Below are 17,311 nucleotides of genomic sequence, written 5' to 3'. Positions count from 1 at the left end.
CGGAATCACCCGGATCTCTGGGGGTAGTTCGTTCCAGAGGGTGGGGGCTCCAACAGAGAAGGCTCTCCCCCTGGGGGTCGCCAACCGACACTGTCTGGTTGACGGCACCCTGAGGAGACCCTCTCTGTGGGAGCGTATCGGCCGGTGAGAGGTGATCTGTGGCAGAAGGCGGTCTCGGAGATAACCAGGTCCGATGCCAGAATTGGAACCAGAATTTCTGTCTTAGTCATTGCCATCATAAATTGAAACAGACCCAATTTTTACAGCAGTCATTAAGCAAATACAGCTTCCCTAGTGGCCTTTTTTTCCTAGGACTTGGCAAAAAAAGTTAGAAATTATGATTATGTGACCACAGGATGTTGCAACTGGTTGTAAATGCGAGCCAGTTGCCAAGCACACAAATTGCAATTATGACTGGGGGGGTTATACAACGGTTGTAAGCACAAGGACACTTGTAAGTTAACTTTCTGTAAGGTGTAAACAGTCTTAAAGTCAAGGATTGTCCCTAAATCAAGGCTTATCTGAGCCATCCTATTGCTCATTGTTTTGGATCTTGCAGAATAAGGCTGCACGGCTTGTTGCAGAAGCTAAAAGTGTTAGATCCCCAGTTTTCTGTGTTCAGAATACTGTGTTAGTTGAGGGCCCTGCAAAAATAAGACTTTTAAAAAGGAGATGGAAAAGAAGGAAAGAAAATGGAAATGGAGTAAGTTAGAAGAAGATAAATTAGAATTGCAAGTCTTGCTAGCAATATCCCCCCTTCTAAACTAATGGACAAGGGGCCCAACCACTAACCCAGGGCATTCCAGGTATTTACCGGTTTCCAGAATGCCAGCAGATTTGCCTGCCTGCCTGCTTGTTTGCAAAATACATTTTTGAAATGAGTTGAGATTCTGCTTAATTGCTCTGATATTGGCGTTCTTTTTCAGTGCCCTGCTGGTTTCTCTTTTCCAGGACAACAGCTGCTTCATATTAAGCAGCAAAATTCCCAAGAAAAAGAAGAAATCGAACGCAAGGAGAAAGTGAGTGGCAACTGTTAGAAATAAGAACTTTTTTTAAAAAAAAAATGGAATACCTAGAAGGCATGCAAATGAAATGTACCATTCTGAAGACCCAAGCCACCTTAATGAAGTCTCTTAGAAGCAAGCAAAATACAAGCCAGGTATTTAGGTTTAATTTTTCTTTCTTTCCTCTCTCAGCGCTTAAGTGTATAATTCTTTCTGAACATCAGACAATGGCTTTTACACCGGTATAACTGCTTTACGTGCACAAAGTTTGCATGACAATGAGCCAATCACAGTTTTGTCGCAATGAGGGCACATATGTTTCATTCACCCTCTTATCCTAATATGTTAAAGGTGTTTTCTTACCACTTAAAATTTGCATTTATGAGCTGTGGTGAGTTCTAAATTCTTGGTAGCACTCACTAAATCCAGTAATCCAGACAACTAGAGCAGTGTTTTTCAACCTTGGAAACTTTAAGATGGGTGGACTTCAACTCTGGCTGAGGAATTCTGGGAGTTGAAGTCCACCCATCTTAAAGTTTCCAAGGTTGAAAAACACTGAACTAGAGGATATGTGTAATAGTGCCGAATATCTGTTGCTCGGGTATAGGATGAGGATGAAGGTTTGTTCTCTAGGCTTGTGGATTGGTTTCCAAACATTTTGTTACCAGGCTAGGTAACATCTTCAGTGGCTTTTAGGGGACGTCAGTGTTCTGTTCTGTAGGATATATAATTGGATCTACAAGGGCAATTCGTAAATAAGTCTCCGTTTGGTTATCAGTGACAGACACTCGGTAGACACAGAACTTTTATTGTACACATTAGAAAACTACAACATTACATTACATTACTTTTCGACATAATCGCCATTCCAATTGAAGCACTTGTCATAATGTCTTACAAAGTTTGAAATTCCTTAGTAGTAGTCGCTCGACGCCAGATCTGGGCTATGGAGGGAGGTGATCAAAAAGGTGCGTTTAACGGTGTGCGGGTGAGCATTATCGTGAACCAACACCACACTGGAAGTCAGCGTGCCCCGATGCTTGTTATGGATGGCTCCTCTTGAGTTTTCATAACGTTTCACAATAGACTTCAGAATTGATGGTTGAATCATGCTCTGTGAACTTCACTAGCAGTTACTCCTTTGGCATCTTCACATTTGGTGGGATTTTCTATGGCACCACTTACCGGTGTGGTGTTGGTTCACGATAATGCTCGCCCGCACACCGCTAGATACACCCAAGAACTTTTGAAGCAGTTCCGTTGGGATGTTTTTGATCATCCCTCTCCCCATAGCCCAGATTTGGCGCCGAGCGACTACTACTAAGGAATTTCAAACCTTGTAAGACGTTATGACAAGTGCCTCAATTGGAATGGCGATTATGTCGAAAAGTAATGTAATGTTGTAGTTTTCTAATGTGTACAATAAATGTTCTGTGTCTGCGAGTGTCCTTGATAACCAAACGGAGGTTTATTTTCGAATTGCCCTCGTAAAATCTGCACTGTAGTTCCTATGATGACTGTTTTTAGTTCAACTGCTAAATGATTCACAAATGAACTAAACCTAATACTCTGATCAGAATTGAGTGCAGAAGAAATTGTTAGCATGAGGCAACTTGAACAAATTGGCTACCTGAACAAACGCTGGGGGGAAAAAACCCCACAGTAAATGACATTGTGTATCTTTAATAGACCCTGAGTTAATGCTGCAAATTGATATATACCTGATGTGTTCTTTCTTGTTTTTTGAACTAGCAAAACCACTGGCTGTCCTCCAGTATTTCAAATGAAGGTTTGAGGACGACTGGATGAAACAAAAATTGATCGGGGCTGATTGCTCTTTGCAGAAGCTTTTGTGATTTCGCTATTCCTGAAATGCCTCAGCTTGGAAAATGGATGCATAGTCTACTGTGATGCCTTGCATTTGCTTAATTTCTCCTTGCTCAGATCAAGTTCATTGTGTTTTCTTGCCCTCCTGAAAGTTTTGACAAAGGATCAGCTGCCACAATGGCCCCCTTGATGGATTCCATTTGGAAATCTCTAATCTGGGAGCAGAATAAGTAAAGTGATGGGGGAAACTGGTGTCATTGGGCTAAAAAGCCTACCAACCTTGATCTCTGCAGCTGATTGAAGCTAAATGAAGCCATCGTGACTCAGCTGAATTTTTTTAATTGGAGCCCCTCTCTCTATCTTGATGGGTGTATGGGGTGTGCCGGAGACAAATTCCTTGTGTGTCCAATCGCACTTGGCCGATAGAGAATTCTATTCTATTTGCTCAGAGCTCCCCCTAGTTTAAACATGGTGTCCATTTCTGCAAATAGTTGTCGTTCAGAGACTTGATCTCCATCACCTAGCGACTCTGAGGTGAATTGCTTTCTTAATATTTTTCGATTGGCTGATGGGCGTCTGTGCTTTGGCTTTAATAGAACATAAACTGGATAGAAATTCAGTAGATGGTATGGACTGATGTCATCTAGCACATGGTGCAGTGCAATCCAGCTTCAGCTATGCTAAAAAAAAACACACCCTGGTTTTCGTGCTTTGCTTTGTAAATGGCCGTCAATACCATCTGGAAAAGAAAAGGTCTGCCATTCAGCTTATGTAGGAAGTAAGTTTGCATCATTCCCTTCTACCCCACAAAAAGTCTTTCTGATTCAAAGTGGAGGCTAATGGGTTTCTTTAAAACCTCCATCAGGAAAAGAGCTTTGATTTTCTGCCACTGATTGGTTAAGATAAAGACAGACCCAGGGGTAGGCAACTCTGGCTCCTTTATGACCTGTGGACTTCAACTCCCAGAAGTCCCAAGGTTGAAGTCCACAGATTGTAAAGGGGGCCAGAGTTGCCCACCCCTGATATAAATTGTGTTTTGTAGTTTTGTAAAGTATTCAGACATTTAGAATTCTTTCTATTATTATTTGGCAGCACAACTCCAGGTTTTGACTGGTCTCTCAGATGAAAGCCGATAGAGTCAGTGCTAATAATACAACCTTCTTTGCAACCCACAGCTAATTTGTATTTGCTGTGTTACTTAAAGGAAGGGACATCATCCTATCTGGGCCTTGATTTAACATTAGAATAATCTGAAAGCATGAAGTTTGTTTGACTAGTACAAGAAACTTTACAGGTAGTCCTGGGCTTACGATGAGCCCCTGAACGACCATTCAAAGATACGCTGGACCTCCTTGGGGTTACTTGCAGCCCAAATTCAAAGTCTCAATGGCTGCTGCTGTTCTCTCTCCCCCCCCCCCCCGGCCACACACATATGCATTCACATGACTGCACCTCAGGCACTTTGCAACTGTGCCACATTTTCAGCTGTTTGCAGCATCTCACCATCATATGACTTGTGTTTTACAATGGTTTTGCTAAAAAAATAGCATTTTCTTGTATATGGCAAAACTGGCCCAAAGTGAGCTATTGGTTTGTTTAATGAATCTGGTGTGTGCTTAACAACTGCCATGAAAAAAACTTGTAAAATTGGGTTGGCCAGGTGAGTGCTCTTGAGTTATACCCAGTACAACTTACAGCCATGGTGGGCAGGCTCCATTACAGTCATAAGTCAAGGACTGCCCATACAGCACAGAAACTATAGGCATTTAAATGATTCTCAAGCTTATTTATCTTTTGTAAGTGTTAACACATTTTTCTCAATTAGCTAGTAAAATTAAACCTTTGCTCAGCACAATACGTGGTATTTGAGATATTCGTAAGAATGTTTCCTGATGCATGGACAATTTTTGATTTCAGGCTCCTGGAAAATAAAGATTGGAAAACCAATTTCGGTGGAAGATAAAGGTACGTTGGCACCAATTAGTACTTGAAATACGTGAAAGGATCAGTTTCAGAGATGAACGTTCCTGAAATTTTCATATCCCTTATTAAAATGTGGTTTGGGGCTGTGCAGTACACAGGTATCTTTGCAGCTCTGAAAAAAGAAATGATAACCGCACTGTATGGTATCTGCAACCAGCAGTTGTTACTGATGGCTTGTTCAAAAAACAGTGCAAGATCAATTCAGCATGTGGCATCGTTGGTTCTCAAGCTGCTGTGCTTGTGCAACCTGGTATTTTTGTTGAGACAGGGAGGAAGAGTTAAAAGTGTTGGCTCAGGCCATCAGTGTGCACCGAAGGAAATTAAGCGTTTAAGAACTCCCTGTTAACACTGCCATACTGTGACTGGTATAACAAGTAGACCATTAGTTGCTGGGTTTTCTCTGCCAGCAGAAAGATAGTTCCTGAGATGAAGTGATCAAAATTTGTACTTACAACAGTTGTTTCTCTGGAAGGGTGAAGTAAAAAATCCCCTTCTTGCATTAGGGAACTTTATTGCTTTTTGGGGAATTTGTCTTTTCCAGGGAATCGAGTATCAAAGTAGTAGAAAGGATCAGTTTTCTTACCCAGTTCCAAGCATGCTGGTCACTATCTGCTAATTAGTGCTTGCTTTCTTCGGTTGTCAGTAGCTTGGGGCTAGCCACAGAAATGCAGCTAGTCTTTCCTCTGCCGGTTTGGAGGGCTTTCCTTGGATCAAACGGATCGACTGCCATCGTTCTGTGATTGACAAGGATCCCCTCCTTCATCGCATCTCCGGGGCAACTTTAGACCCCTTTAGGGCCCCCTGGCAGAGATAAACCAGCCGTGGGGAATGGAGCCCCGCTTTCCCTTGGCTGCATCGCTACAATGCAAACTGGAAGTCTATTTACAACAGTTGTGATCGGCATTTACGGCCCTTCTAGCTGTTTTCCAACAAGCAAAATTGAGGGGAAAGCTGGATTTGTTGAACTGCATGATTCACTTAGCAATTTCAGTGATTGCTTAACAACTGTGCCCAAAGGGCCATGAAATTGGGTGCTAGTCATTTAACTTGCTTTGCTTAGCAATGGTAATTTTGGACCCAGTAGTGGTCGTATGTCGAGGACTACCTGCATTATACAGCCTCTGTTCTTGAAAAATGTCATAATAAAACATTTTCTATTCTAGGAAAAATCCTGACAAAAAGTAGAATCAAGCTGCAATTGTTTGAGCAAATCTTTGAAGGTAATAGTTTGTTTGTTTTTTTATTTGAAGGGAATAATTGTTTTCCCCCCCCCAAAGGGAATACTGTGGACTCAAGTTAAAATTCTTGCCTCATTTGAAGTACTCAGTGTGGGCACATCTCATTTTGTGTTTGCCAAACGATTCAATGAGGCTACAGAAAACACAGGTTCTGCTTCCATCATTGTAAAACAAGTTATATTGATGACAATGAGACCTGGGATATTATCCTGCAGTTTTATTAGCAAAATAAAGATACCGGAAGGTGTATAAGTCAATGCTAGAATCTGTTGCATCGCAAACAGGCAGCCTGGTATTTTGAGCTGCCAATCTCCGTGTCTGATTTTTTGCTATTGGCTGGCGATGATATATATACATATATCTATGGTAGCTCATAAGATAAAAGGTTTGTCTGTTTGTGTAGCCCTTACCCATAAGTAACGGGGAAAACAGTTCGATAAAACACTTTGTTCATTGAAGTGGAAAAAAACCTGTCAGATTTAGACAAAACGACCAGATTTAGTCAAAGCAAACATTTTCTCTCTCTTTTTTTTTTAAAGGAACCCAAAGTATGGCTGATGATGGTTTTCAAGCTGCTGTGCTGATGAGGGCGGAAAATACGACTCATGATCCCAGGTGCGCATTTCAGACTACACAAATACCAACATACCATGGAGAACCTGAAGGAACAAGGAACACCATATAGAAAGGCTGACAACCACATCAAGACTACTTCCCTGAGACAAGCTGGAAAAAGGAAAGCCAAACTAAACCCCAGTATCAAAGGCTGGAGCCCAAAAGGCTGGTCAACATGTTCAGCTGCCCGTTATCTACCGCACAACATTCTACAGCGAGGCCAAAACTATAGCCCAGGGGATGCCAACCAACTGGAAACCTTTGCTAGCCTTAGAAGGAGCATTTGAAACCAGAGAATTCCCCACAGAGGCCCAAGAAAGCACCAAACAAGAAGGTAAGAACAAAACCAATTCAAAGCAGAAGACACAGCAGCCCTCAAAATCTAAAAGAAGTGCCAAATTATCATCATCATCCTTCCAGCAGACAAAAGGTTGAACCAGGGTCATCATGGATGCATCAGAACATACACAAAAAGCAAAAGAATTATTAGAAGACAAACGTAACACCTCAGTGGACACCAATCTGATAACAAAACTAGTCACCTGGATCAAGAAGAACACTCAGCAATCTCACCAAGAAGGAGCAAATCACCAAAGACGACCAGTGGTGGATGAAGAGTAGTGGACCTGTCCTCCCACACTTCTACAGGTGCCCCAAAGTATGCAAGCCAGGAATACCTCTCCGTTCAGTTGTATCATTATCAGGAACCACAACCTACCATACTGCTAAAAGTTTGACTTAAAAAGCTCAAGATACCTCACAGAGGGAAGCAAATACTCCAACAACTCCTCACTGCAGGGCCTCCAAACAATCCCAACGCGTGATTGTAGGTGGAGACAAAATCATATTCATCATTTGATGTCACGGCACTGGCCTAACCAAATAACACCAAAATCGAAGCAACCCGAATCATGGACCTTATCAACCTTTGCGTAACCACGTACCTTTAGTTTGACTAACAAATATATCTACAGATCGAAGGAACACCTGCAGGATCAACACTTTCAGGACTAATAGCAGAGACCATAATACAACGCCTCCTTGTATCAGTAGCACTCCCGTACATACAACCCAAAATATAGATCGGGCAGGTAGATGATGCCTTTGTCATAATTTAAAAGAACCAACTATAGAGACCACACAAGGACACCTTCAACAACATCTTCAAAGGAGTAAAATTCCCTAGGAAAGAAGAAAAGAACAACCTTTCCTGGATATTCTCAGCAGAGGCGATGACGGCAAATTAGAAGTAAATCTATTGTAAAGCCACCCACACCAGCCTTCAACACCATTTCAACCACACGGCATCACTGCAGCACCCAAATCAACTAAAACCCTCCAAAATAGAAGTAAACTGGAAGCCCCAGAAGAAACAACAGGAATCTACAACATAAATTGCAAGGCCTATAACAGCCACACTGGATAAACAGGCAAAAGACTAGCAGATCATGTCTATAAACGCCAATTAGCAGTCAGAAGACATGAAAACTCCTTCTCACCATCAATAAACACCCAGATGAGCAGAGATTAACACCAAGATTAATATTAGACCCAACCATCAAGAAGCAAACAATAATCCAGTCAAGGGACTGCCAAACAAACTTAACAGCAAACCACCAGGGCCACTCCTACCAACAAGGCAAGCCACTAGATTATGACAACAAACCCTACTCACCACTAGCACTGATGCTATTACCTAGCTTGATAATGAGATATATCTACAAGAAAATGGCCAAACTCAGAAAGCACCAAGGACTCCACTGTTCCATCCTGAGCTACAAATTATTCTCTTCCATCGCTATCTATGACTGAAATGGTAAGATATTGAAGGAATTCTGAAATGGATACCATCACTAATAGAAAAGTAGATATGTTTGGAATCTAGTGGGTAATCGTAGAAGGGTTTTTGTAAAATTGCAAAGAACATCATGCCAAAGCGTGGCGTGAAAATTGTGGTTCCTTTCTTAAGACTGATGAGAGATTGTCATGATGATTGGCCAGATGTTCAACTGCTCTGAAAAGAGAAGAGTGATGTAATAGCCATTCTGAACAAAGTTGATTGAAGTAGCCTTTCTACAATAGCTTGTTGACTTTCTGGGCCTTTGCTGTAGAAAAGGACGTTCCTTGGAATTTTATATTGCCAGGCAGGTGATGAGATTACAAATGGGTGCATAATTGGTTCTCAATACAATGGGAAGTAATTGATGAAGAGAACGCCCTGGAACTAGAGTGGATGAACAATGGGCTCCCTTAGTTGGTGATGACAGAAATGGACAGAGTGCAAACTCTGAGCTCTTTTGAAGAGAGATTCCCCTCCCCCCAGAAATCAATCTTTTTTTTTGTTATTGTTGCCATTTTAGATGAAATAACTGAAACTGTCATAGAGCCTTGAAAATAAGCTTAAAAGGCTTTTCTTCTGTCATTTAAAAAGATCCTGTAGGGAAAAGGAAGATCAGGAGAAAAGGGGAATCCTGAATGTTTGTGTGACATAGCCTAGTCCAGGGGTAGGCAACCTTGGCTCTTTTATGACTCGTGGACTACAATTCCCAGAATTCCTGAGCCAGCCATGGCTGAGCTTGGAAACCTCTCCCTTTCCCCTCAGCATGGCTGGCTCAGGAATTCTGGGAGTTGAAGTCCACGAGTCATAAAAGAGCCAAGGTTGCCTCCTAGGTAAATTCATGACTGATAGCACTTAAAAAAGTGAGCTCACCAGGAGAATTATGAAACCATAAAAAGGTTTAATAAATAAATATAAATATATATATCCCATTGAAACAATTGGAAGTTCCAATTGTTCCAACTTCCAATTTTACGCGGGAGAAAATCTGAAGGTATATATCCATACTATAGAAACCAATAAATAATGATCACCAAGAGAATAAATAGGAAATATTTAATAAATCAAACCTAGCTAGGTTTGATTTATTAAATATTTCCTATTTATTCTCTTGGTGATCATTATTTATTGGTTTCAATAGTATATGTGTGTGTGTGTATGTATGTGTGTGTGTGTGTGTGTGTATGTGTGTGTGTGTGTGTGTGTATGTGTGTGTGTATATATATATATATATATATATATATATATATATATATATCCCTTAAAACCAGAGCTAAAGCAGCAGTTATTTAAAACAAGGAGTCTGCGTGCAAATAAAATTTTGCAGAAATCAGTTTGGCAATGGGGTTTGGGCAGGCGGGGGGGGGGGAACCTAAGTTAAAGTCCATCAAGCTTGCTGGTATATCTCAGCCCAACTTAACTTGCAAGGTAGGAAATTGATAGCTGAAGTTTCCTATGACTATAGGAAAAGAAGAAGGTAACTTTGTGATAGCCTTGCCCTCCTATTCAATGTATGTTTTCCTGCAGCTGCAAGTTGGCAGTTGGTTTTTGGTGCACTCGGGTTTCGTGTTCACTTGACGTCGACGAAGTCTACTTCTTTTTCCGTGCCGAACCATACCTTAGAGTAAAGGAAAAATAGAAAGTTTAACACTCGTGATTTAACTTGCAACAGACCCAAAAATGTATGGGCGGTTAATGTAAAAATCAACTACATTATGAACTCAACCTCCACCATTTTACATTATCTATTCCGATTCTGATAAAACTTGAGTCCCAAAATAGTAGGTGGAACCTGTATAAGCTGTAACAATATTGAAAAAGCAATATTGAGGTCTATCCCGATGGAGCCTAACTGTAGGTTCTTTATCGTTGGAAACGCCTCATAAAGTAACAGACTTGTGATTTCGTTTTACCCATTAATCTCTGTGCTTGATGGGTGCAGTAAAATTACAAGACAATAAAGATCTTAGGATAGCCCCAGCGTTCCTCCTAAAGAACAGCCATGAAGAAATACTTTTTCCCTCTGCAGGTGGGGGGGACGTGACATCAGTTGCGCTGACCCTTCTGAAATTGTGTTCATGAAAAGGTAATGTGCCCAGTTTTGCCTCATTTATTTTGATTGCAGCCTTTTAGAGCCTTGATGGCACATAATCCCACGTTCAGCCTGAAATTTGGATTTCTTAAAACAGTTCAAGATTCTGAAGTAACATAAAACAAGAGACCTTAATTTCCTTGAAGAAAATATGATTGCACCGTCCTAAATTCTGGGAAGATACTGCAAGGATGGAGAATATGAAAACATATTCTTCTGGTATATTTCAAATGTCTTAAAGTGATAATTAACTATGGAGCCTTGCTTTCAGTTTTCACATTGGAACTGGCAAGTAAAAATCCACAGCTAATTGCTTTAATAAATAGACCTTTATTTTAGATCATAATATCTGAAGAGGTAGTCCTTGATGGATGATTGTAATGGAGCTTGCCCATCATGGTTGTAAGTCATGACAGTTGTAAATAGGGTCACCCATATATCCGACCCAATTTTATAACTTTTTGTGGTGTAGGTTAGGCAAACACAGCAGGCCTAAAGCAGCCATTATAATCATTAAGCAAACCAATGGTTCACTAGGAGGCTGGTCTTGCCAAAAATGCTGGCTTTTGGCAAAACCATCATAAAATGATCGCATAACTGCAGACAGCCATAAATGTGGACAGCCCATTGTCAAGTGCCCAACAAGCGGTCATAAGTCAAGGACTACCTGTATTTGGTCTCTACCAAGGCTGCTAGAAAATCTTATTTCTGGTATGCTGTGGACGTGACCGCAAAGCAACCCCTCTAGATTTTTTACACTGCTGCCATGGTAGCAACAAATCTGGTGGGAACATTAGTGGGTGGGGGAATTTAAGAATTGAGGGCCAGAATCTAAAAGCTTTAAACCGAAGAATGTCTCTAGCTTTCTGTGTCTTCCCTTGCATCTCGGCTCTACTTGCGTTCTCATCTAAAACAGATTAATAAACCAGAACAAGATTCACTTGATGCTTATCATGTTTTCTCCCCCGTTTTCAGTCGTGAGCCTTTATCGAAATACCCCTGACGAAATCTCAGTGGGGATCTGCAAAGTTGGCTGAAAGTGGACTCAAGCTAAAGGTAAAAAAGGAAGGCTGTGGAAGTTGCTGGGCAGAAGGTCACTTCAAAGAGGGTTGTGTGCTGATCAACAAGCAGCTCTTAACGCGGTGACCGTACATGGAAGTCCTCTGTAGGATATCAAGGCGATTTGGAGTGCTCTGTGATCTGTACGAGAGGAGACACCTTTGGGAGTCAGAAGTAGTTGGATGGCTCCCTTGTAGAGGGGCCCTCAACCTTGGCAACTTTAAGACTTGTGGACTTCAACTCCCAGAATTCCTCAGCCAGCAAAGCTGGCTGAGGAATTCTGGGAGTTGAAGTCCACAAGTCTTAAAGTTGCCAAGGTTGAGGGCCCCTGCCCTTGTAGGTCATTTCGGATGAACAGCTAAATGAAAGTTGGGGAAAGTCCGTTATAAATTTCAATCACTCTTCAGAAGAAGTACCTTCCCCTGGGCTACAGGGACCAAAACAAGCAGCTAAACTAGCTCTATAAATCTCCCTTGAGGGTTGGTGAAAAGAAAAGGCCAAGCCAAAAATACATTGATTTACCTCATAAAAATACTCTTCTTCTATTTTAGGTAGCTGGCACTTGAAGAATGCCGAGAGGATGACCTGGAACAGAATGGTCTCTGCCAAATATTTGGGCCTTGATGCTTGAAAAATTGTGGAAATTCACCGGGCGACTATTTTCTTAACAAAAGCTTGAGATCTGTGTCTTTTAAGCAGCCATGCTCTTGGGTACTTCTAATTGTTAAACAGATATTGATTTGAATAATCTTAGCTTTCTCCAACTGCATTTGCAGTTTTGCTGTACTGTGATTTAATTATGGCTTAATTAATAAATGATATTAAGCATTTGTCATACAACTGAATTCTGTTTCCTGATCTTGTATACATTATTTACATTTTGGCGTAGTTCCTCTATCTTTTTTATATCTCACTAGCTGTACCCGGCCACGCGTTGCTGTGGCTGAGTCTGGTTAAATGGAAAAGAAAGAAAAGAGAAAGCGCACGTTTGTGTGGGTATACAATATTTTTTGTTGTTCCATTGTCTGTGCAGATATAGAGATTGTCTGGTTTGCCGACTCTAGAACATGCAACATGTGAGAAGCAGTCCGTGTCTAGATCTAAACCGCACAATTCTAAAGATTGGCCCTGAGCTTTGTTGATGGTGATTGCAAACGCCAATCGAATTGGGAATTGCAATCTCTTAAATTGAAATGGCATATCCGTTGGAATCATAGGAATGCGAACAGATGGCGCTGCTTTTCAAAAAAAGCATGTTTTTACCTGTCACAGGTGTGACATCTATATAATAGTAGGTATATAAAAACACGCGTGTATTCGAATGCAAAGTTGTGTCAAAATTTCAAAGCAATCGGTGAAGAACTTTCGGAGATTTAAGATTTTGAACAAACGAACATTTACATTTTTATTTATATAGATGTGCTTTTAGAAAGCAACATAATAGACTCAGGGATAAGACTGCTCATGAATGCAATAATAGGCAGGTTAAGAAAAATTACAAGCCGTGTACAGTGTTTTCTCTTACTGGCAGCTGAAATTTCCAAAGGTAGCTTGCTATTCAACTACTTTTCATTCTCCGTCTTCTGGATTGTTTGGCAGGAGGCTGACAATAAATCTCCCTTTCCCACTCTGACTGGCACAATTTTTTTAAAGACAAGTGAAAATGAACATGGCTTTTGAATAAATTGTCAAATGTTCTACATTTTTGCCAATAAAGTTTTTATTATAAATAGTTAAAATAGTACAAAAAAGCAAACACATGACGTTTGAAAATAAAATCTTGAGTTGAAAAGCCATAATTGGGAGACAATGGTCTATATACAGCATTGGAAAGTTTGCAAATATATCCATACCAAATGTGAATTATCTCAAATTCTGCCACATAATTTAATTATCAAGGAGACCTCAAATACAATGCTGATAAATTATCCTCTATTTGTGGGACATCTGCAAAACACTAGGTTTTCAAATTCATTTTCCTGGCTCGTAGTTTTTCCATTGTTTTCTATAAAGAAAGGGGAAAGAAAATAAATAATCTGAGCAATGAATAAATGGCAGAAGTATAATAGCAGCAGCACTTAGAAGCTTAAAAGTGAGCAAAATGTGGCACAAGTGACCAAAAGATCTAGAGTCAAACTCCTGAACAGCTACAATGATTTGTGGGTAATATTTTTGGATATTGCACATTTTACCTGCTCTGCTTTTAAATATGGAATTGCGTTTCTAAAGTACAGTCCTCATTGCTGTCGTTAAAAAAGCCACCTTGTTAAGCAAGAACCTTATGTGACCGTGATTTCCAATTTCCTGCTGGCTTCCCACAAGTTGTCAGCAGGGAAGCCAGTTGGAAGTTGTAAGGAAGTTGTAAGTGCCCGGTGGCTCCAAAGGAGGCTGGAAGGTGGGTGAGTGAAGCAGAAAGTGCTGTGGCAATTGGATGTGGGCTGGGGAGTAGTGCGATGGTGGAATATTAAAACCCTGGGATTTTGTACTCCAGGGTTTGGGAGAAAAAGGGCCAGAAGCAACTTGCAAGCATTGATTTGCTTGTGGAAAATTGGCAGGGAAAATTGCAAATGGCCATTGTGAAGGCGTGGCTGCTGGGACTTCCAGGACTGGTGGTGCCATTCGTTCAGCACCATTGCAACATCAAGCTTTGCTCATTGCTAATTGGATAAGGAATAATATGGTATTAGCATTATTTTACTTCTGGCACTTGCTGCCAACCACATTTGGTTTTCTGCATTGGAAACAGGATGAATTCCTCTCTTTATTGTTTTAAGTCAATGCCTAAACTTACGGTCAATTTGATTCACAACTAAAAGAATAAATATAACCAGCAAAATTTAGAGGTGTTTTATTTTTTTATTTTTAGAGCCTGGGATGGAATATTCAGTTGCAAATGTTTTACCTTGTGAAATTCTTTTGCTCTTTCCCTGTTCCTGGCATAATTTTCTTTTCTGTCTTTCTCTTCCTTTCTGTTTTTCACTTCCGCCAGATTATTATACAGTCTATGAAAGAAATGGAAAGTTGTTCCAGTTACCAGGCAATGCTTTATGCAAAGGGACTAGCAATAGTTTGGGAGAATTTTCAATCTCCAGTCAAGATATCAGTAAAAATAGGAATGCTTAGACCAGGGGTAGGCAATCCAAAACACTTAAAGAGCCATTTGGACCCCACTGAAAACAAAACACTAGGAGCCGCAAAACCCTTTTGACATCTAAAATGAAGATAACACCGCATATACCCTTTAATCATGTCTTTATCTTCATTTTAGATGTAAAAAGGGTCTGTCTCTCCCTCCCCTTTCTTTCCTATCCCTTTCTCTCTTTCCTCGCCCTCTCTTAACACTCTTTCCTTTCCCTCTTTCCTCTCCCTCTTTCGAGAGAGAGGGGGGGGGGGAGACTAGACGAGTGGACCGTTCGACCGAAGTTCGACAAGATGTTGTCCGATCGAGAGAGGAGGGGTAGGACGAAGGACGTCTCTGCGTCGTTTCCCTCCTCGGGGCGGGTTATTCGAAAAGTCCCACTCCGGTGAAAAAATGTGTGTGTGTGTGTGTGTGTGTGTGTGTGTGTGTGTGTGACACACACACAGAAGGGAAGCACAAGTGCCTGTCTCTGTCTCTGCAAATGGCAGAAGAGGCTGGGAGCCACAGAAGAAGGCTCAAAGAGCCGCATGCGGCTCCAGAGACGCAGGTTGCCGACCTGTGTGCTAGACGCAAGGCCCAGACTTTCTAGTGGAAACACGTGGGGACCAACCCTCCCCAATTGTTTCTACCTGCTGTACCCAATCTGTCAAGAAGAGCATTCTGGTGCAATCCAGGAGAGCCTTTCCTGCCCTTTGGCACAACATCCGTACTGAGGTTAGACTGGCCCCATTCCTGATGGCCTTCCGCAAGGCCTTGAAACTTGGCTTTGGTTCCTGGATGTATCACAGAGCTTGTCTCCTGGGTGGCTGTCTGATCAGATTATGGCCTTCTGCTAGGTGTTTTATTTTTATTTGCTTTTTTAAATTGTGTATTTCATGTATTTTATTGTAAGCTACACAGAATCACATAAAAATGAGATGGCAGCTATATAAATCAAATCGAATAGGAATAGAAATAATAGAGTAGAATGCAATAGGAATAGAAGCTGGAAGGGACCTTGGAGATCTTCTAATCCAGCCCCCTGCTCAAGCAGGAGAACCTATACCTATATATGTGTTGATGCTTTCTTTTTTGGAAAACCAACTACTGTACAGTTTAAAGTTTAAAACCCTTTCTATTGCTATGCCAGAGTCCCATTCTAGACTGAACTTCCAAGTATTATCAGGGTGCTAAACAAAGAAGCAAAACACCAACACAATGTGGTTAACCTCAACATTGATGGGAGGGGAGGAGAGAAAGACCTGCAATTACATTGCAAACTTAAGCTTTGTCCACTTGTTTGTTTCTGCCCTGACAATTATGAATTTAGTGTTGAAATGTAGGAAAAGAAGTAAAAAGATCCTGTCCAAGTCCCTGGAGGCTTTTGAGGGTCTGGATGGGGAGGGAACTGCTGCCGATTCAATTTTACCAGGGCAGAATAGCTGTGGATATTTGGGAATATTTCATCTTTATCCTGGAATGGAGTCGCCCTTCCCCATTCAAGGCTTCTGGGCCGCTTGGGGTCTTTCTGGACTCAAAGCTCCTGCCCAATGAGCAAGTGGCAGCTGTGGCTGTGAAAGTCTTTGCCCAGCTTCTTCTGTTGTACCCTTTCCTAAATGGGGAGGTTCTTTAGATCATCACTCTCACTCCAGTCACCTCATGGCTTGATTACTACAATATGTTCTGTGTGGGGCTGGCCTTGAAACTTCAGCCAGCCAGCTGCACACATTGCAATAAGCCATTTGACACCTTTGCTTCACAAGCTGCACTGACTGCCAGTAAAGCTTCAGGGGCAACTCAAAGTGCTGATTACGGCCTGTAAAGTCAACATCAAAGGGGCAGGTCTTTTGGCTAAAATTACACGGCTTGTTAAAAAGTACGTTGGTTTAATTTCTCTTGACGTTGGGTGGTGAAATACCTTGAAGTCCGTTGCTGCATTTGTGCTGCGGCCACTTTCCTGTCAACTGGAGAGCACCTTTTTTCTTCCACTTTCTTCAAAAGATGAACAGCTGCCGCTTGAATCCAACCAGGACATATGAAACATAAGGCTTAGATTAGACCAGTAGTTCTCAATCTTTCTAATGCCGCGACTCCTTAATACAGTTCCTCATGTTGTGGTGACCCCCAACCATAAAATTATTTTCGTTGCTATTTCATAACTGTAATTTTGCTACTGTTATGAATCGCAATGTAAATATCTGATATGCAGGATGTATTTGCATTGAACATAATTAAAGCATAGTGATTAATCACAAAAACTATGTAATTATATATTGTTAAATATTTATTTTTAATTACAAAAAAATGAAATTTTGTCTTGAAGCATGGTGTAGCATGGGTTAATATAACAACAGTAAACTACATTGCTACTATCCTGGGAAAGAAACCAGGCTCATGCAATTCAGATTTTTAGCCAGAGATCTGAGACCATGAGAAACCACAAGTCCATATTTAGGTGGCCACATAACCGAGTATTCATCATGATTTGGGAGCCCAAGATGCACCACCCAACCTCAGGGAGTGTAGGCAGAATCTATT

The 17,311-nt window shown here is 41.1% G+C and overlaps 1 protein-coding gene, 1 long non-coding RNA gene and 6 other non-coding genes across 8 annotated transcripts in view; 7 read left to right on the top strand and 1 right to left on the bottom strand.

Moving 5' to 3' along the window:
• Positions 1-2,508: 2,508 nt before the first annotated feature.
• LOC114923539 lies at positions 2,509-2,582 on the top strand. Its single transcript, XR_003810665.1, has one exon. It is a non-coding gene; the product is annotated as a small nucleolar RNA SNORD5 (small nucleolar RNA).
• Positions 2,583-4,946: 2,364 nt separating this feature from the next.
• Positions 4,947-5,084, top strand: LOC114923540. Its single transcript, XR_003810666.1, has one exon. It is a non-coding gene; the product is annotated as a small nucleolar RNA SNORA8 (small nucleolar RNA).
• A 1,036-nt stretch (positions 5,085-6,120) lies between these two features.
• On the top strand, positions 6,121-6,259 carry LOC114923541. Its single transcript, XR_003810667.1, has one exon. It is a non-coding gene; the product is annotated as a small nucleolar RNA SNORA1 (small nucleolar RNA).
• Positions 6,260-8,646: 2,387 nt separating this feature from the next.
• Positions 8,647-8,722, top strand: LOC114923537. The gene has a single exon (XR_003810663.1). It is a non-coding gene; the product is annotated as a small nucleolar RNA Z40 (small nucleolar RNA).
• A 1,607-nt stretch (positions 8,723-10,329) lies between these two features.
• Positions 10,330-10,464, top strand: LOC114923543. Its single transcript, XR_003810669.1, has one exon. It is a non-coding gene; the product is annotated as a small nucleolar RNA SNORA18 (small nucleolar RNA).
• A 76-nt stretch (positions 10,465-10,540) lies between these two features.
• Positions 10,541-12,484, top strand: LOC107298854. Its single transcript, XR_001549167.2, has 3 exons — positions 10,541-10,590; positions 11,572-11,652; positions 12,207-12,484. It is a non-coding gene; the product is annotated as an uncharacterized LOC107298854 (long non-coding RNA).
• Positions 11,271-11,392, top strand: LOC114923542. The gene has a single exon (XR_003810668.1). It is a non-coding gene; the product is annotated as a small nucleolar RNA SNORA32 (small nucleolar RNA).
• Positions 12,485-13,404: 920 nt separating the features above from the next.
• LOC107298856 (centrosomal protein of 295 kDa) overlaps positions 13,405-17,311 on the bottom strand; it is a gene marked incomplete at its 5' end in the record, with an annotated part of 31,044 nt that continues 27,137 nt past the window's right edge. The window contains 3 exons of the mRNA XM_015828221.2: positions 13,405-13,660; positions 14,558-14,657; positions 16,692-16,788. Of these exons, the coding sequence (XP_015683707.2) occupies positions 13,613-13,660; positions 14,558-14,657; positions 16,692-16,788 (245 nt within the window). The remainder of the gene's footprint in view (positions 13,661-14,557; positions 14,658-16,691; positions 16,789-17,311) is intronic.

The sequence above is a fragment of the Protobothrops mucrosquamatus genome, unplaced genomic scaffold (assembly GCF_001527695.2).
Source record: "Protobothrops mucrosquamatus isolate PMUCROS unplaced genomic scaffold, P.Mucros_1.0 scaffold4336, whole genome shotgun sequence".
NCBI classification, from domain to species: Eukaryota; Metazoa; Chordata; class Lepidosauria; order Squamata; family Viperidae; genus Protobothrops; species Protobothrops mucrosquamatus.
Note: the sequence above shows the minus strand (reverse complement) of the source record. Positions and strands in the feature narration are given on the sequence as shown.